The sequence below is a fragment of the Dermacentor variabilis genome, chromosome 1 (assembly GCF_050947875.1).
Source record: "Dermacentor variabilis isolate Ectoservices chromosome 1, ASM5094787v1, whole genome shotgun sequence".
NCBI classification, from domain to species: Eukaryota; Metazoa; Arthropoda; class Arachnida; order Ixodida; family Ixodidae; genus Dermacentor; species Dermacentor variabilis.
In genome coordinates this window covers 249,808,473-249,828,032 of record NC_134568.1, presented here as the reverse complement: position 1 = coordinate 249,828,032, position 19,560 = coordinate 249,808,473, and the positions used below count along the sequence as shown (strand labels likewise).

Below are 19,560 nucleotides of genomic sequence, written 5' to 3'. Positions count from 1 at the left end.
TCAATTTATTTCCTACCTGTCCTTCTTTAAGTGGTGTATTGTGGCATGATGTAAATTACTGTGAATAACTTAACTTTTGCAGTTTTTATTAATAGTTTACGGTTAATGAAAAATTGGCCTCGTAAACAATTCATGGGATCAGTTTCGCATAGCACTCCTCTTGGCCATCCTGCGAAATTAGTGTCCATGAAATATGTCAAAATTTCAGGATGGGATGAAATCGTAAAGATGAAACTGTTTGTAGTAACTGTGTCACTCGCAGCTACTTCAGAACCCAAGACCATGCAAATTCCTGTTGCTGGATAGGAATTTTTTTTGCATTCAGGAATCATTGAACTTCAAAAAAAAAAAAAAAAACCCCTTGCGTTTGAAGGCAATTTTCACATGTTGGTCACTTCACTTGAGCAAAGAATAACAAACTACCATATTAGTGGTTGAGTGAAAATGAGAGATGAGGCCAACTTTTGGTGACCCAAGAAGGCTGCATTTTTTACCATCTCCTTCTGAAGAATGAGTAAGTATTTGGTAGCAGAACAGGAGGGTACTCTTAATGGTTTGTGTTGATATTTTTTTCTCATAACTTCCTTATAAGCTTGCAGCAACATTTTTTTGCAGCTCCTTGGCATTTATGGCCATAATGTCTTAGGCCGAAACAATAACACCAGAACATCCTCAGTGTCACTTTTTTCCATGGTGGCACCATGTCACACTTTTTGCGCTGGGGATTTATTTGTGAATTCTTCTCTAGAATATTTGCTACGATCAGCACTTGCCCATAGTGACAAGGGGGTCAGATAAACAGTTGTTACTTGCACCCAGCTGATGCATTTCTTCGCCTTCTTCCTATCTAAAGAACTTTTTAAGAGTGCATTTAACCCTTTAAGGATGATGCATATAAATATTTTAAAAAATTATTTTCTATCTAAATATGCAAAACACATCAAGAATATGCAAAATCAATAAATGCAAAAAATATATTGTGGAAACTTTTTCAGCAGTGAGAGGAAAATGCCATGCAGAAAACTGGAAGTGGGCTTCACCCTAAGCCACCTATGGCTTTGCTTGGAATTTGTACAGACAGCTCTCGTCATATGCAAACCATAGGTGTACATTTCATTTTTTTTACATCATGTGTGTGATACCACTGCAGCCGGAGATCTTGCCTTGTTCTTCCTCCTCTGAATGCACATTTAAAATAAAGGGAATTGCCTGCTCAACTTCATCTTCCTCATCTTGTGTTGCTGCTCTAAACCAACAAATGATGCTTGCTGCCATTAATTCACCGTTGGCCGAAGATAATTGGCCAGAAGCTTCATACTCAATACCAAAACTCGGCAAGAAAACAAACATCTTCTGGTATGTTTACTGCAGGCAACACTAGTCCATAAAGGGTTAAAAATACTGGGCCTATGTTGTAGACCATATCATATAGGTGGGGTCCTTTGTTTTAGGGCAAAACCCAAGAATTACCAATTTTTGCACCCCAAACAGAATTTATCAAAATCAGGTCAAGTCCTCTTTCTCCCTGAAGTTTTATTCTTCCGTAAAAGAGTAAGAATAAATGCAGGTGTTACAATACCAGTGAACACTGCCTGCCTTGTGCAAGGAAGTGGTCAAGATATATATTAGTATTATTAATATGAATCAAATATGAATACTATATATGCTTCATTCTTACTAACATTCAAGCAAAAACAGGGATATGTAGTATGTTCAGCGCATGCCAGCCTTTAGTGAATGAAAGCTTGTTGCCCTTTTATTAGTCACGTTTAGCATAAATACGACAGTGGCATATCGCATCGCATCTTCCGCACGTCGCAGACATGTAAACGGCGGTAGTGCACTAGGAAGTGAATACAATGCTGACATTACTGTGCGATGCAAGTGGTAGCTGTGGCGTTGAAAGGATGTTTTCTTAACTAAGGCACGCTCATAGAAGCATGGCAGATTAGCTTTGGTATTCCATTAATATTGTTGCAAGGGTGTATAGCACGAAGCAGAGAACAAGATGACAACAGACAGAGACAAAAGACCCGACAGGTCTACGTTGGACACAAGAGTGCTTAAAATGCTTACAATAATGGACATCAAGAAGGGCTGTAACAAAGAAGAAGCACCGGTTAGCCCGGTGCATCTCCAGCGTATGAAATGCAAGGAAGAAGTCCCGGTCAGTCAGGTGCATCACCAGCGCTTTACGCACGGGGCCGGTTCGGACTGCTCGCAGGGTTTTTGGCCACCGCACCGAGTTTGACCTCTCTCTCCTCGCGTACCCTGTCAATAAACACCTTGACATTTGGTGGAGGTGTGGGGTACGACTCCATCAACGCTGGAACTTCGAAGCCGAACCCTTCAACCATTACGGCCCATGCCGGATGATCCTGCCCGGCCTTCTCAAACCATGCCTGACGATCCAGCTCAACAAGCTGCAGTCACGGCACCAACTGTCATCTGTCCTGGCGTGCAGCGTCAGCGGGATCCTGCTATTTTTGCAGGTACCGGCGATCAGGACGTCGAGGACTGGCTTGCCTCGTACAACAAGGGTCAGCATGCACAACCACTGGGATGATACGGCAAAGCTCAACAACGCAATTTTCTACTTGAGCAACATTTCACATTTGTGGTATCGTAACCACGAATCCGACATCCCGACATGGTCGGTATTCAAGACCAACTTCACAGAAGTCTTTGGTCGTCCTGCTGTCCACAAACTTCAGGCCGAATAACGCCTGCGCGGACGCACCCAGCAACCAGGTGAGAGTTTCACCAGCTAAATTGAAGAAGTCGTTAATCTGTGCAACAGAATCCACGCAACGATGCCAGAAGCCAACAAGATCAGGCATACCCTCAAGGGAATTGAGGATGATGCCTTTAAAATGTTGGTCTCCCAAAACCCGACCACAGTGTCTGTCGTCATTGTGCTGTGTCAGTGTTACGACGAACTTCGAAGGCAGAGAGTAGTCACACGACATCCGTCCTCAGAATTCGTCGCTGTTTCAGGGCTGATGCTAGATGTTGACACGTCGCCTCTAATGCACCAGATAAAAGAATTCGTATGAGAAGAAGTTGCTCGGCACCTTTTCCTGGTGTCCTTTATGAACACCCAACCATACTCTCCACTGACACCGGGGTTACAGAGCATCATCAAGGAGCAAGTCGCTGAATGCCTGCCAGCTGTTATTCAACTGCCTACCATCGCGGCGCCCCTGACGCACGCTGACATCGCTGCAAGGCCGCCTTTTGCTTCACGTCCACATCTCCAAGCTGTTGCGTGACCGCCCCTGATTCCCTTCTCACCGCCTGCACCATCGCTACCACGTCAGCCAAATCCTTGGCGCACCGCGGACAACCGCCCAATTTGTTACCATTGTGGTATTCCGGGACACGTTGCCCGCTTTTGTCGACGCCGTATGCAGCATAGGTATGATAACCGCCGACCGACAACTATAACCGACAACTACAATCTCCTGTGCCGCCGGATGAAACCCCTGTTCTCAACCATGCTCATCGTTCCCCATCCCCACGCCGCCGCTCCATCTCACCGATGAGACGCCGGCCAAGCCCTCTACCTCAGGGAATCTAACTGTCGCAGTTCCCGAGGCGAGAACTGTGTCCCCTTCGATTTGCCAAAGGCCTCAAAATAACCGGAGCTTCTTTGCTGCCCGTAAGCTTACTATCTTAGGCCACATCGTATCCAAAGAAGGCGTGCTTCTGGATCCTGCAAAACTCCATGCAGTTGCGGAGTTCCCTAAACCCACCAACCTGAAGACAATACGTAGTTTCGTCGGCCTCTGCTCCTATTTTCGCCGCTTTGTGAAGAACTTCGCTATGATCATCGCCCCTTGAATCAACTGCTGGCTGGAGACAACGTCCTATCCGCCTGGTCTAAAGCATGCGATGACGCGTTCACGACCCTTCGCCATCTGCTCACCTCTCCTCCTATTTTGCGACATTTTGACCCCGCTGCCCCAACTGAGGTCCATACAGATGCTAGTGTAGTCGGCCTTGGGGCGGTTCTTGCCCAACGCAAACATGGTCTTGAAGAATACTTCGTTGCTACCGCACACTTACAAAGTCGGAGCTAAACTACTCTGTTACAGGAAATGAGTGTTTAGCCATACTCTGGGCCCTTATGAAATTTCGACCTTACTTATATGGCCGCCAATTTTATGTAGTAATGGACCACCATGCGCTGTGCTGGCTCTCCTCATTGAAAGACCCCTCTTGCCGACTCGCACGCTGGGCGCTCCGTTTACAAGAGTACCACATCCGGGTCGTGTACCGCTCTGGACGCAAGCATACTGATGCCGACACTCTCTCCCGCTCGCCCATTTCACTTGACGTGCACAGTCTTTGCCCACTCAACTTTGTCCTGTCAGCATTTGCCATCGATGGCATGCGCTCTGAGCAGAGCTAAGACCTGTGCATTTCTTCGCTTTTTGAGTTTCTCGCTGATCCTGCCACTGTTACAGCATCTAGGACGCTACGGTGGCAGGTGCATCACTTTGCTGTTCGCGACCAACTCCTCTACTGTCGCAACCATCTCCCTGAGTGTCTGCAGTGGTTCCTCAAATACCGTGTCATCTTTGGGCTGATTTATGTGCATCGTTTCACACGGATTCCCAATGTGGACACGGTGGCATGCTAAAGACCTACACCTGCCTTGGGCTCCGGCATTACTGGCCTGGCATGTGCAAGTTGATTCACAAGTACGTCCGCTGCTGCCTCGACTGTGAGCGCCAAAAGTCGGTCCCTACTTCCACTGCCGCACCTTTGCAGCCGCTTCCTTGTCCGTCCCATCCGTTTTATCGCGTCGGAACCGACCTTTATGGTTCATTTCCTTGTACCAGGGCTGGCAACCGCTGGATTATCATTGCAGTGGATCATCTCAGATGCTATGCAGAAACCGCTGCATTTCAGTCTTCCGCTGCCCAAGACGTTGGACCATTCATACTCCGGCATTTTGTTCTTCGTCACGGAGCCCCTCGGGAACTTAGTGATCGAGGCCGCGCTTTTCTATCTGAAGTCGTGACATCGCTTCTGAAGGAATGTCACATCATCCACAGGACCACTAGCGCATACCATCCGCAAATGAACGGGTTGACGGAGCATTTCAACTGTACTCTTGGCGACATGCTCGCCATGTACGTCGCGTCCGACCATTCCAACTGGGACGCTGGGCTTCCGTTCGTCACGTTCGGCTATAATACTGCCACTCAAGCCACCACTGGTTTTTCTCCGTTTTTCTTACTGTACGGCCGCGAACCTTCCTGCACCATCGATACCATTCTATCCTACCAGCCTGACTCATCAGAATGTGTTCCTGTCTCTCAAGCTGTGCAGCATGCCGAAGAATGTAGACAACTCACCCGCTGTCTTACCACCGCAGATCAGACATACCAGAAGCTTCGTCATGGTGGCTCTGGCCTCCCAAGCTCCCTTATGATTCATTGGTTCGGCTGTGGGTTCCACCTTTAGCCCCCGGCCTTTCTTCTAAGCTGCTCCCACGATATCATAGACCTTGCCGTGTTATTGCACAAACTTGCCCCGTGTACTATGTCATCGAGCCTGTGTCGCCGTCTTCTGATCAGCGCCGTCGCGATCGCAAAAGTGTTCATGTAGATCGGCTCAAGCCCTTCTACGATCCCTCTATGCTACCTTATGCTTAGATCGCCAGGATGGAGCCTATTTCACCGGGGGACAAATGTAACGAAGAAGAAGCGCCGGTTAGCCCGGCGCATCTCCAGCGTATAAAATGTAAGGAAGAAGTGCTGGTCAGTCAGGCGCATCACCAGCGCTTTACACATGGGGCCGGTTCGGACTACTTGCAGGGTTTTTGGCTACCGCACCGAGTTCGACCTCTCTCTCCTTGCGTACCCTGTCAATAAACACCTTGACAGAGCGTTTAACACAAGAAAAAGCATCACACCTCTTGTGAAGCATCCCCCTGCCTGTTTTCACTACTATTTGTACTTTTTGTCCTTTGTTAAAAAAAGTGCAGTGAACAAAGTAAATGAGGGATCACCATGAACCTTTCTGTTTGCCATTTTTGTTTGTATGCTTTTTTTTTTACTGTGTGTAGGTAATGCCTTCCAGCGAGAATGTGTATAGATAAGTTTGTGACATAACAATTGAGCAGCTCTCTTTGTCATTATAAGTTCGTGTGAGTGATTCCACTTGTTTAAATGTAGCAACTGTGTCCAAAACGAGATCATTGCTTGTGTTAATCATTTATCATAGTTACAATGAAAATCCTGGACTTTGGGGCTGCCAGACAACAAAAACTCCAATGTCTCCCCCAGTTTTCCTCTTTCAAAAAATAGCACCCATATTTTACTCCCCGAATTTAACAAACATAAAGCCTGCAAATGAAGTACCCTATATATATATATATATATATATATATATATATATATATATATATATATATATATATATATATATATATATATATACCATGTGTTTTTTTTTTGCCGATGATTGTATATTATATCAACCAATTCGCAGCCTTTATGATCATCTCATTCTACAAGAGGACTTTCATCTCGTTACCAAATAGTGTGAAGACTGGCAAATGAAACTACTCATCTAAATGCAAAGTAATGACATTCATGTTAAAAACTTCAAATCAAAGCTTTTCCTATTATATAAATACAAATCTAGTATCTCAGGCATCAGTATATAAATCTATGTATATCTAGGCGTTAATCTTACACCGAGCCTCTCCTGGGCCTTTCACATCGCAACCATATGCGCAAACGCTTCCAAATCTCTTGGGTATATTCGTCACAACTTGCGTAACTGCCCATCTAAATCCGTAAATTAGCATTCCTATCATTTTTATGCCGCCAGCTTGAGTTCGCGTCCCCTATATGGTCTCCCTACTATGAATACTCAATCCGTGTTAGAAGCCATCCAAAATCGAGCTGGTCGATTCATTTCCCGCAATTACAACTACCAGTCCAGCATTACTCAAATAAAACTCGATCTTTCCCTTCAATCACTAAGTAGCCGACGCGACATAGCACTCCTGTCCTTGCTCCATAGATATGTTTACCAAGTGAAGCCATCAAACTTGCCACTGGAATGTGCGTCTTGCAAATCACGATGCCTTTATGATGATTTAAGCTTCACTTGCATTTATAGGAACACTAACGCATTTAACTTCTCTGCTCTACCATGGGCAATTCAGTTTTGGAATCCACTTCCTAACAGCACTGTCGTGCAAGTTAGCAATGATACATTTCAGACAACTACTGAACTCGCAGTTTTCATCATAACATATATATTCATCTGTACATATGTCATGTTATATAATACGTGTCATATAGTATGTGCCATGTCTCTCTCTCTCTGTCTTATTTTTTTTTCACTACGCCGTTCTGTATGCTGGTTTAAGTTGTCTCTTTTTCTGGGAATTCTTATTGTTTCCCATCTTTTTTTTTTCAGTTTGTTGTTTCAATTTTGTTTCTTTCATGTGCTCGCACTATGTGCGTTATTTTGTGTGAGTGATACGTCGCTTTTTATGTTACCGTGAGCTGTACTTTTCATTCCTTTCCTGACAACTCTTTGTATTGCTTTAGCGTTTTTATTTGTAACATTGTTTTGCAAGCACATTATCATTGTAAACATTTGTATCTCTCATGTATCGGTTTTCTGCTGTCATTTATTTGACGCCCCCCTTACTCAGTGGTTCCCTTGGGGCCTGTAAGGTACTTTGAAATAAAAGATAATAAAATTAATGCACCATTCTGCTGTCGTCTAGAGCTCTTAACTTTTTTTTTTTTTAATGCAGCAAGAGGGGGAACTTTTGGCGACTCCATTGGCACTAGTATGAACTGCTGTGAGCTATGAGCCAATAACACCTGTGTGATTGGTTGATAGCGTCATGTTTTTTTAATCCTATTTTATTAGTTCCATTTCAATTTAATGTATACTTATGCTGTATTTGTATCTGTTAAGCTTCATAAATTCTAAGAATTGCAGTAGATCCGAAGCGCTTGTTGGAAGCAATGCTAAGTGAAGCTTTATTGAAACCTTTCAACTAAATTCTAAGTGAAGAGACAGGTGATAAAAATTGTGCAGATACAATGCACATGTGGGAATCTACATCAAGTGGAATGTTCGTGAAGTGGTTAATTAAATGCTATGGTATTACTTAGTTTGATGCATACAATAGTCTTTATTTTAATCCAGTGCTATATGTAATATGCAATGTTTGTTTTGCACTGCATAAGTTACATCATTACTGTCATGCTAATGGTTTAGCTTATGCACTACTCTGTTTGCAAGCTGTGCCAAAATGCAAACAGCAGTTGATGCAGATGTACATTGTGAGACATCTCTGCAGAAAGGTTATGAGGATGAAGGCGATATTTTATGTTTTTTTAGGGAAGAATGGTGAGGAGAAGTGTAACAGAGAGAAGTGTGAAACATATGTAAATGCATTTAAGGCTTCAATGCCCATTGTGTCACAGTGGCACATACCATTGACCTAAGAATGGGGGAAGCCAAATATAAAAAACATAAGAAAATCAAAAAAGCCATTGGAAATCATGTGCTGTTTGATAAAGAGGTGTGTGTGCTTAAAGATACCTGTGAGCCAACATTATAATACAGGTTTTATTCAGTAGCTTTTTGTTTGAAATTGCAGAACATTGGTGTGTTCACTGGGACTACTTTGTTTCTCAGAATTCTATGCTACAATAGTGAACAAAAAGATATGACATTTTGCATTTGGGTCCAGTGAACTAAACTGCTCAGAAGGTTGGTGCTGCATTATGCCAGACCGCCAGCCTAGGGCAATTGCCTCTTGAATACACACTGTCATCTTACGTTATTCACACCACATAGCCAACCCACCGTGTACACAACCTGCATATTCCATGAATCTATATATCAACCAGTATGTCAAAGCACGTGCATGATGGTGAGAGAAATTTTAATGATATATGGAGAAGTTAGCCAAGCAAAAGGCTTGACATGCTGCTACAGGCCTAATATATAACAAGAGATCGAAAAACGTGAAAAAAGAAGAAAATGCACATGCATCCACTTGCACAAAAACTCTGAAAGGGGCAGCTATGAGCACCATGAAATAAAGTTGAAAGTGGAGCTGTAGGGCACCATCAATAAACAAAGTGTGATTGATCTTTGTCCCTTTGGCTACACCACATAGATGGCTAGCATTTTGTTTATTGACGGTGCCCTAAAGTTCCACTTTCCACTTTGTTCATTATGTGATGCTCACTGCAGCCCCTTTCCAATTTTTTGTGTGAGTGGATGTGTGTGCATTTTTTCTTTTCTCTCGTTCTTTGATCTCTTGTTATATATTAAACCTGTAGTAGCATGCCAAGCCTTTTGCTCAGCTAACCTGCCCACCTATCCTTAAAATTTCCCTCACCAGCATACACACATATTGACATACTGGTTGATATAGTATACAGTTTTTTTGTGATGCATGAGTGGAATATGCAAGTTGCGTGTACAGTGGGTGAGCTATGCACTGTGAATAAGATAAGATTACAAGACTATTGCCTTAGGCTAGCAATCTGGCATAACGCAGCACCAACATTATGTTCAATTTAGCTCACAGGACCCAAATGCAAAATACCACCATGTCTTTCTGTTCACTACTGTATATAAGCCGGAGCATCTGATGGCGCACACACAATTTCTAAAGGGGTCCTGAACCACACCTCGGGCTTGGTGAAAAAACACAGCCCGCAGATAGCATACGCTGCTGGGAACATGCCAGCCAAATTTTGCTGTTGTGTGCAGCATGAGGAGCTCGCAAGTGGAGCACAAAGTCACCTTTTTCTCAAGCACTCCCTTTTCAACGGAAGCCTCCTCACTATTTTCGGGCCACCATATTTCTTCATGTAGCAGATTCTCATACACTGCTGCTATTGGCCAATAACTGACATCAGTAAAGAAGCATGCTCGGGTAAGTCTGCTTCCTCCTACCATTACTGCGTATATTTATTGCTGCAGTTTAATAAACAGGCTGAAGTAAGCGCAAATCTACGTTTTGAATTTCGATAGGAATTACGTACTTCCGGAAGTACGACTGTCGTACTATCCTTGACTATCATCTGCTAATGCTCGGCCGTGCCCACCTGCGTAGGAATGAAACTTTGGCCACATTGCTTATCAGTCTCGTAGCTGCCGGGTATCGCTAATTTCTATTAGTTTTGAACAGTCAACTAGCCTTGAACTGTGCAAAACTTAAGTCAGACCAGACACACACTTGCCAGCACGTGCTCACTCCTGGCAGCTCCTGGCTAGATGCCTTGGCCATCGCCTCCTCCATTTTTTCAATGCCAATGCAATCGCTAGCCCCCCAATGGGAGCCATTGGTGCACCTTAGTTCAGTGAGTTGCCGCGATGCGACGCTACCCAGATGGCACGGCTGCTTGCGTCACGTGTGCATCTGAGTGTGCACCACTGCTTTTCTGATGGAAAAGCAGTAGACGTGCCGTCCCTACGTCTGTCAGGTTATCACGCATCTGACAGGCTTCCTCCGACTTCCGTCATGAGGCGCTACCTAGATGGTACTCTCCCCCACGACCGTAAAGCAGGTGCGAACGCTAGCCAACGGGGTAGAGTAGGAAAGGACGATAGAAGAAGGTGGTGAATGGTCAGATCGGCTGCATCTGGCTGGCATTGAAGAAAAGTAGAGGGAAGCTGCTTTGGCAGACTTCACTTCCTATTGAGCTATTGCACAAAATGCGCAATTTGGATGTGGCTACTATCCTTTGGTCAGTCTGGTGCAGGACAAAGCTGGTCCACACCAGATAGCACATCCAGACTGGAGCGCATGACCGCAAATGCACACTCATGCACATAGTTAACTACTACAGTTTCATGTAGCTGCAGTTACATGTAGTTGCATGTTGGTCACTGCGTGGTGCTGCGACAAGCGTGCTTGCTAAGCTTGCTATGGCTCGCTGAGGACAACAGCATGTTCTGATTGGTATCTGTAGGTGATGTGATGTTGGTGCTTGGTGATGCCCAAACGCTAACATCTGTCGAACAGGTCATTTTCTTCCCAAGTTGCACACTCTTGCGTGTCGCCATTATGGTCAAAGCTCATTATGTTGGGAATCCTTTCAATGCGAGTCCGGAGTGTGGCATCCATCGCTTAGCCGATATGCGCGCTGCTGATTTACTCAAACGAGCAAACGTGAAGGACGTTTGTTCAACCCTCAGAAATTGTGCAACTGTTGTAGAGATAAGTGCGAAAGGAAATGTGCCTCTCATGTCACTCGGTGCGAGAATAGCTGTGTGTTGCTATCTAGTACACTGTAGCACAGCAAAGGGATGAGACACCATGAACTCAACCGTGAGCTGAGAGATAGCGTAAGAGTTTGGTGCGTCGTAGGCACCAAAATAAGAAGAAGTGGGTTCTATGTGAGCATACAAAATCAAATTTGAACTGCCCGCCACAGTGACTTTGAGTAGGTGGATTGTTGTGGGCACCACCCCACTCAACTGTAGCCTTGGTAGTGCAAGGCATTGAAGAATAATTGGGAGCACCGCAAAGGGGATTACAGGTGATCTTTCATTGCTAATAACTTCGCTTCTGCTGAATGCGTTGAAGTACTTTTTGCGGCAAAGTATTCCTGAAATAGTCTTTTTTAAATGCTAAATGCATTTCTCAACTTCAATAAAAAGTATTTTAGGACTCCTATAGAAATAAGATAGCCCAAATTAAGAAAATCAAATAAAGCGTTTAATGTTGTGTGCTATTCCATTAAGAGGTCTGTGTGCTTTAGAGATATGTACAGGTTTTACATCATGATATATTGCTTGGTTACATAGGACAGAAGTGTGCCCACTCGCACTACTTTGTAGATCAACATATTGTGGTTATTAAAGGGGCCCTGAACCACTTCTTATAGAAGAGGAGAAATGCATTTGAAGTTAAAATGGGCTATTTCAGAAATACTTTGCCTTAAAAAGTATGTCACTGTGTTCAGCAGCAGTGGAGTTATTGGCAATCAAATACGCTCTTCACTGTGCTCCAGTTCCTTCTTCAATGCCTTGCACTGCAAGGACTACGGCGGAGCGGGGCGTACCCACAATGCTCCGCCTTCTAAACGTCACCGTGGTGCGCAGATGAAATTTGCTTTTGGATGTTAATGTAGATGCCACTACTTCTGGTTTTGGTGCCTACGATGTGCCACATGTAAGCCAAATGCGGTTGTCCTCAGCAAGCCGCAGTGCACTTAGCTAATGGGCCCATGGTGGCACACTGTGCCAGCCGCAGTATCTATGCTACGTAGAAGACCGCAGCTACATGCAACTGTAGTGTGTATGCACAGTGTTTGCTTTGTGCACAACAGGGCTTGAGTGCATGCTCACCCTCATATGCTACAGCTGACCATGCTACGTGGTGCAGACCGGCTTTGTCCTTTGCCAGCTTGATTGACGGGTAGTCATCATCAGCAGCAGCCTATTTTATGTCCACTGCAGGACGAAAGCCTCTCTCTGCGATCTCCAATTACCCCTGTCCTGTACCAACTGATTCCAGCTTGTGCCTGCGAATTTCCTCATTTAATCACCCCGCCTAGTTTTCTGCCATTTGTCGGCTGTGCTTCCCTTCTCTTGGCACCCATTCTGTAACTCTGATAGTCCGGTTATCCATCCTACACATTACATAGCCTGTCCAACTCCATTTCTTCCTCTTAATGTTTGCTCTCTGATCAACACTGCTCTCTTCCTGTCACTTAGCGTTATGCCTAGCATTTTTCGTTCCATCGCTCTTTGCGCGGTCTTCAACTTGTTCTTGAGTTTCTGTGTCACCCTCCAAGTTTCTGCCCCATATGTTAGCTCTGGTAGAATGCATTGATTGTACACCTTTCTTTTCAATGATAGTGGTAAGCACCCAGTCAGGATCTGGCAATGCCTGCCATATAAGCACTCCAACCCATTTTTATTATTGTGCAAGTTTCCTTCTCATGATCAAGGTACCCTGTGAGTAATTGACCTAGATAAACATACTCCTTCATGGACTCTAGAGGCTGAATGGCGATCTTGAACACCTGTTTCCTTGTATTGTACATTATCTTTGTCTTCTGCAATTAATCTTCAACTCCACTTTTATACTCACTCTGTTAAGGTCCTCAATAATTTGTTGTAATTCGTCCCCAGTGTTGCTGAACAGGACAATCTCATCTTCAAACTGAAGGTTGCTGAGATATTCGCTGTTAATCCTCACTCCTAAGCCTTCCCAGTTAAATAGTGTGAATACTTCTTCTAAGCACGCAGTGAATAGCATTGGAGAGGTCACGTCTCTTTGCCTGAGCACTTTCTTTACAGGTATCTTTCTACTTTTCTTGTGGAGAACCAAGGTAGCTGTGCAGTCTTTGTAGATATTTCCGAAGATATTCATGTAAGCCTCCTGTACTCCTTGATTCCGCAATATCTCTATGACTGCTGGTATCTCTACTAATCAGATTCCTTTTCATAATCTATGTAAGCCATATAGAGAGGTTGATTGTACTCAGCATATTTCTTGATTACCTGATTGATGGCATGGATGTGATCCATTGTAGAGTACCCCTTCCTGAAGCCTGCCTGTTCTCATGGTTGACTGAAGTCAAGTGTTGCCCTTATTCTATCAGAAGTTATCTTGGTGAATATTTTATTTAATACTAAAGTAAGCTAATGGGCCTATAATTTTCCAATTATTTACCGTCTCCCTTTTTGTGGATTAGTATAACGTTGGCATTCTTCCAGTTCTCTGGAACCCTTTAAGTCCCAAGACATTTTGTATAAAGGGCCGCAAGCTTTTCAAGCATGATGTCTCCTTCATCTTTGATTAAGTATACTGTTATTCCATCTTCTCCCGCTGCTTTTTCCCATGTCATGTCTTGCAAGTCCATTCTAACTTCATTGCTAGTTATGGATGGAACCTCTGTATCCTGTATCAAATGGTGGTAGCTTGGCTACTCCAAGTACTGTACATGTCAGTATAGAATTCTGCTGTTTACTATATCTTCGAAATCGCTTGTGATGTTACCCTACTTATCTTTCAGTGCATAATTTTGGCTTGTCCTATGCCATGTTTTCTTCTCACTAATTTCATGTTGCATCCATATTTTACTGCTTCCTCAGTCTTCCTCACGTTATAATTTCGAATACCCCTTACTTTCGCCTTGTTGATCAGTTTTGATAATTCCCCGAATTCTATCTGATCTCTTGAGTTGGACACTTTCATGCTTTGTCATTTCTTTATTAGGTCCTTTGTTGCTTGGGAGAGCTTACCTACTGTTTGTGTGGTGCTTTACCTCCCACTTCACTTGCTGCTTTTGAAGCCAGCCTAGTTACGATTTCATTCATTACCTCTATGTAATCTTCATCTCTCTGTTCTAGAGCTGCATATTTGTTTGGAAGCACCAGCCTGAATTGGTTTGCTTTTACCCTTGCTGCGTCTAGATTGGCCTGCTTCTTCTCTACTAATTTCACTCTTTCTCTCTTGATATTGAGGGAAATCCTAGACCTCACTAACCTGTGACCACTGCACTTTAACCTACCTAACACTTCTCCATCCTGCACTATGGGATCAGCAGAGAGTATGAAATCTATTTCATTTCCTGTTTCTCCATTATGGCCTTTCCAGGTCCACTTCCTGTTGCTATGCTTCTTGAAGAAAGTATTCATTATTCGGAGCTTATCGCTTTCCATGAATTCTACCAAGATCTCTCCTCCAGTGTTCCTAGAATCTATGCCGTAGTTGCCAATTGCTTGTTCACAGGCCTGCTTTTTCCCCACTTTTGCATTGAAGTTGCCCATGACTACAGTATACTGAGTTTTCACTTTTCTCATCGCTCTGTTCTATTTCTTCATCATTGTGATTGGAGGTTGGAGCGCAGGTTTGTACTACCTTTATTCTATTCTCAGAGGTCTGTTCAGGTGTTCCACAGGGTTCTGTCCTTGGACCCCTATTGTTCCTAATTTACATTAATGATCTTCCTTCGCTTATCAACTCCCATATCCATCTGTTTGCTGATGATTGTGTCATTTTCAAAGAAATTGCCAATGCTAACGATATTGAATTACTTCAGTCGGACCTTACCACTATAGGGAACTGGTGCAATGAATGGTTAATGGAGCTAAATATTAACAAATGCAAAGTCATGCGTGTGTCTAGGAAAACACATAGCATACCGTCGTCAGTTTCTTCATATAAATATCTTGGTGTTTACATCACTTCTAACCTCAACTGGTCTCTTCATACTGAGAACATAATTAAAAACGCTAATCACATGCTTGGCTACCTACATCGCAACTTTTTCAACGTACCTACTAATTTGAAGCTTTTGCTATATAAAACTTTAATACGACCCAAACTCGAATACGCGACTCCAGTATGGGACCCTGCTCATGAAAACCTAATCACTGATCTCGAGATGGTTCAAAATAACTCTGTACGTTTTATTCTTGCTAACTACAACCGCACAGTGAGTATAACTAACATGAAATCTAATCTTTGCCTCCCATCATTGGCATCTCACAGAAAAGTGTCTCGTATTGCCCTCTTCCACTAGTTGTACCATCATCATACTCAACGAGATTACCTGATCCACCATCCAATTTATCTATCCTGTCGCATTGATCATCAGTACAAATTTGGCATTTTGTCATGTAACACTAAAAGTTTTTCGCTATCATTCCTGTCGCGAACCTCACGTGATTGGAACTATCTTCCCGCCGAAGTTGTAGGCCTTACTAATTATGAACAGTTCCGTGAAGCCTTAGCTAATATTGTATATACAGGTGCCATTTAAACACTCATGTAACCAACTGTATTTGTCTTCATACCTTGCCGGTGAAGCAGCGCATTGACACGGACACAGTGAAGACACACAAGAAAAGACGACACTCGCAGCGAGTGTCGTCTTTTCTTGTGTGTCTTCACTGTGTCCGTGTCAGTGCGCTGCTTCACCAGCAAGCTACGATGATCAATAACCAACTAGCCCAACCTTCCACTTTACTGAACTGTATTTGGCTTCTTCATTCTTTTGTATTTACCTTGGCCCTGAAGGGCATAATAAATGAAATGAAAAAAATGAAATACCTCCTATTTAGCTTTATTATAACTACTGCTACCCTCTCATTAAAGGGACTGACTACCAATTTTCATGGTATCCATTTTTTTTAGTGCAATGGAGAGCTTACCAATCAGAGTGTCTGATCATTAAGTGCTAATGTGGAAAATGCCATGGAACATTTTTTATCAGAATTTTTTTATCTGCAGTGAGGATGTAGTTCACGAGAAGTATGCTGAAAACGGTGATAGGTGAGCTCTATAGCGATTATATGCCGGCATTAGTGGGAGGTAGATTACAAGTGTGGCCGTAGCTGTGACAAAGCATGATTTTGTTTGTTGAGTCCATATTCCTGCAATTCATGTTTTCCGAATTGTTAAAGTATTTCTACGATAATAGCTACGTGTTTTCATGGTTTCCTGTCCAACTGCTTTGATATTTAACCAGTCAAAACGAAACCAATCGGATCGAAAACAAAATGATGCATTTACACATGCTACGGAGTTCAGCATGCTGCCACAGCCACGTGCGATATTTTTATTTCCGAAGCATAGAATAATGCGCAAGGGTCTAATAATATACTTACTGCAATTTTAAGCAATATTTATGCTGTAATTAATAACAGTCGACTTACATGCAGTATCTAACAGACTACATCTGAAGTAGCAATATTTCACCGCCAGGCCTCGCACTTAATGGTTTTTGAAATTTTCTTTGCCAATTTAAAATTATAATTCCTACTTAAATTGCGAACAGTGTGCTAAATTCTATCACTATAAATCATGGTCATTTCATTTCCATCAACGTCTCAACTAATTCTGGCCAGTTGTTGGTCCCTTTAATGCTGTAGAATTCATCAATGTTGCCCGCTATGTCCTTATGGATTAGGAATCCTACCCCGTATTGTTTCTTATCTGGAAGTCCTCTGGCTTTGCCCTTCACCAGCTTGACTGACGAGTAGTAGCCACATCCAACTTGTGCATTTTTCAAGCGCTATCACTTACTGCCAAGGCATCTAACCAGGAGTAGCCAGGAGTGAGCGTGCACTGGCAAGTGTGTGTGTGGTCTAACCTTAAATTTTGCGTGGTTCGAGGGTAGTTCAGCATTCAAAACTAGTCGAAATTAGCGACAGCTGCTGGCTACAACTCCAATAAGCAGGGTGGCCAAAGTTTAATTCGTATGTGGGTGGCCGCGGCAGAGTGTACGTGAGCAGATGATAATTGGCTTCTTCCGGAAGTATGTAATTATTATCGAAATTCGAAAGCACATTTTTGCTTACTTTTGCCTGTTTATTGAACTTCGTCAATAGGTATACACAGTAACAGTAGAAAGAAATGCACTGATCCAAACATCCTTCTTGATTGACATCAGCTATTGGTCAATAGCAGCTGCTTATGGGAATTCACTTTATTACGAAAGAAAGCATCCAGAAGAGAATGAAGAGTAGGCTTCTGTGGAAAAGAGAGCATTCGAGAGAAAGGTGACTTCGCTCTCCACTTGCGAGCTCAACGTGCTGCATGCGGCAGCAAAACTTGGCTGAGATGTTCACAGCAGCATATGCTATCCGCAGACTATGTTTTTTCACCAAGCATGAGGAGCGGTTCAGGACCTCTTTAAATACCAGTGGTAATATATATATCCGCAAACATACCTTGTGAGATACCACCCGGCTGACAGGCCAGCCGACCAACATGAAACCATGGTGAACTAGGCAAAGTAAACATTACTTAAAGGCATAATAAAAGTGTCACAGCACCAGTCCCCTCCATGGCATGTACCGTGCATCAGATGCAGTTTCTTGTTTGGTAGCATATGACAAGACAGTGTCATTTTGTCAATATTGAATATTTCGTTGGCATGAGAAGTGATTGTTGCCTTGTTAGAAGTGTACTTGCAGTGTTGTATATATAGAATGTGCCGCATGGTGAACGGGAGTTAGACACATGCATACAACAGTGCTATACTTTTGCATTGGTTTTATAAAGGGATATTACATCTGTTTGATATAGACAATAATTAAATATATTCGGGATTGACTGCAGTTCCAATTTTTGGTGTTGACAGTACAAACTTTATGAATGACCCTTGTATTAGTTGCAAAATGGTTTTTGCACTAGAAGACGCGGACAAGAAAGGGGGTACGGGGCCTCCCTATCTTTGTCTGCGTCTTCTAGTGGAAAATCCATTTCACCAACTCACCCAGGTCACCACTTTGTCTTGTGTTTATCGCTTTCTTAATTTGGTCACACAGGTTGTGTATTTCAAGTAATGACAAGTACAGTGTGCGTGGTGGAAATACTCATAAATACCAAAAATTAGTAAAAGATAGTGGGCAAGTATACATGGTAGCATTCATTCCTTTTTTGTATTTCAGAAATACTTTGGGTTTTCTGATACAACATATGCAAGCAGCTCAAGAACTTTTGCATTCTTAGTGAAATTTTTAAGTGAAATGGTTCCATTTGAACAACCTAAATACTTAAAGGTATGTCTATGCAGCATCTATATTACGCAAAATCTGTAAGTATTTTCCTTCTTCATCTTTTCTTTATGCAGGAAGATAGCATAGTAACTAGCATTTTGCATAAAGTGTTATTAATATTAAATAGAAAATATGTTGCAATTTGAATCACACTATTGCTTTCCTCAACACATGCAGTGACACGAACGAAACTTTTATTTCAAAATACATCATTGAAGTCTACATAGTGTAGTCCTTACACAAGTACATTTATGGATTTCATTTGTGGTGTCACACCAGTGCTGGCAATGACAAAGATTGCTTGAGTGCCGCCGTAGATTAAGCATGGACGACATGGGGAGAGGAGAATAAAAACAGACACTCTCCATTTCTCTCTGCTTTATGCATCGCATCGTTTTCACTACACTGGGGACCCGGGCATGATGCACAAGGCAGATGCACTGGCGCTTTCACTACACATTCAATGTCAAATTTTGCATACATTCTGCTGCATAACACTGATTCACCATAATCAGCATATGTGAACTTATGATGCATAATGCAACCGTAGGTGCAGGTTCAAAATAAAATGTTTCATCATAGCAAGATCCACTACAGCAATGCTTGTGTAGGTGGGACAAACTGCACGTGTATCAGGACCCATATTGCATGTTGCAGTAACAAATTGCATGTAGTGCCATGCTAAAATGTTCCATCAGGGTCCTAATTTACTGCCTCGCAGGGTCAATTACTCATTTAAAAAAAGAAAATTATATTTGGACTTGTATGGCTGTTTTGAAAGTTGTCTTGGCAAGGCTATGTTTAAAAATTATTTTGACTATTACAGACTGTTCGGTATGCCCTTGCAGGTGCACCTCCAGAAGCCTGCTCATGCATCACCAAAGTGCCGTGTGATTTATCATGACTATGTGGCATTGGCTAAGACGCGCCTGCAGGACTTTGAGGTTCGCCTTGACACATGTGGATGTGCATCTTGGTTAATGCATGGGAGAAGTAATTGACTGTCATTTTGTTTTCTTACTTTCT

The 19,560-nt window shown here is 43.0% G+C and overlaps 1 protein-coding gene across 4 annotated transcripts in view; it reads left to right on the top strand.

Annotated features, from left to right (window-relative positions):
• Positions 1-19,560, top strand: part of LOC142560705 (uncharacterized) — a 91,543-nt gene that overhangs the window by 23,957 nt on the left and 48,026 nt on the right. For all 4 annotated transcript variants that reach the window (XR_012823415.1, XR_012823414.1, XR_012823416.1 and 1 more), the window contains 2 exons: positions 18,427-18,537; positions 19,383-19,478. Coding sequence is in view for 1 of the 4 variants with exons in the window: in XM_075672994.1 (XP_075529109.1) it covers positions 18,427-18,537; positions 19,383-19,478 (207 nt within the window). In the remaining 3 variants the exon portion in view is untranslated. The remainder of the gene's footprint in view (positions 1-18,426; positions 18,538-19,382; positions 19,479-19,560) is intronic.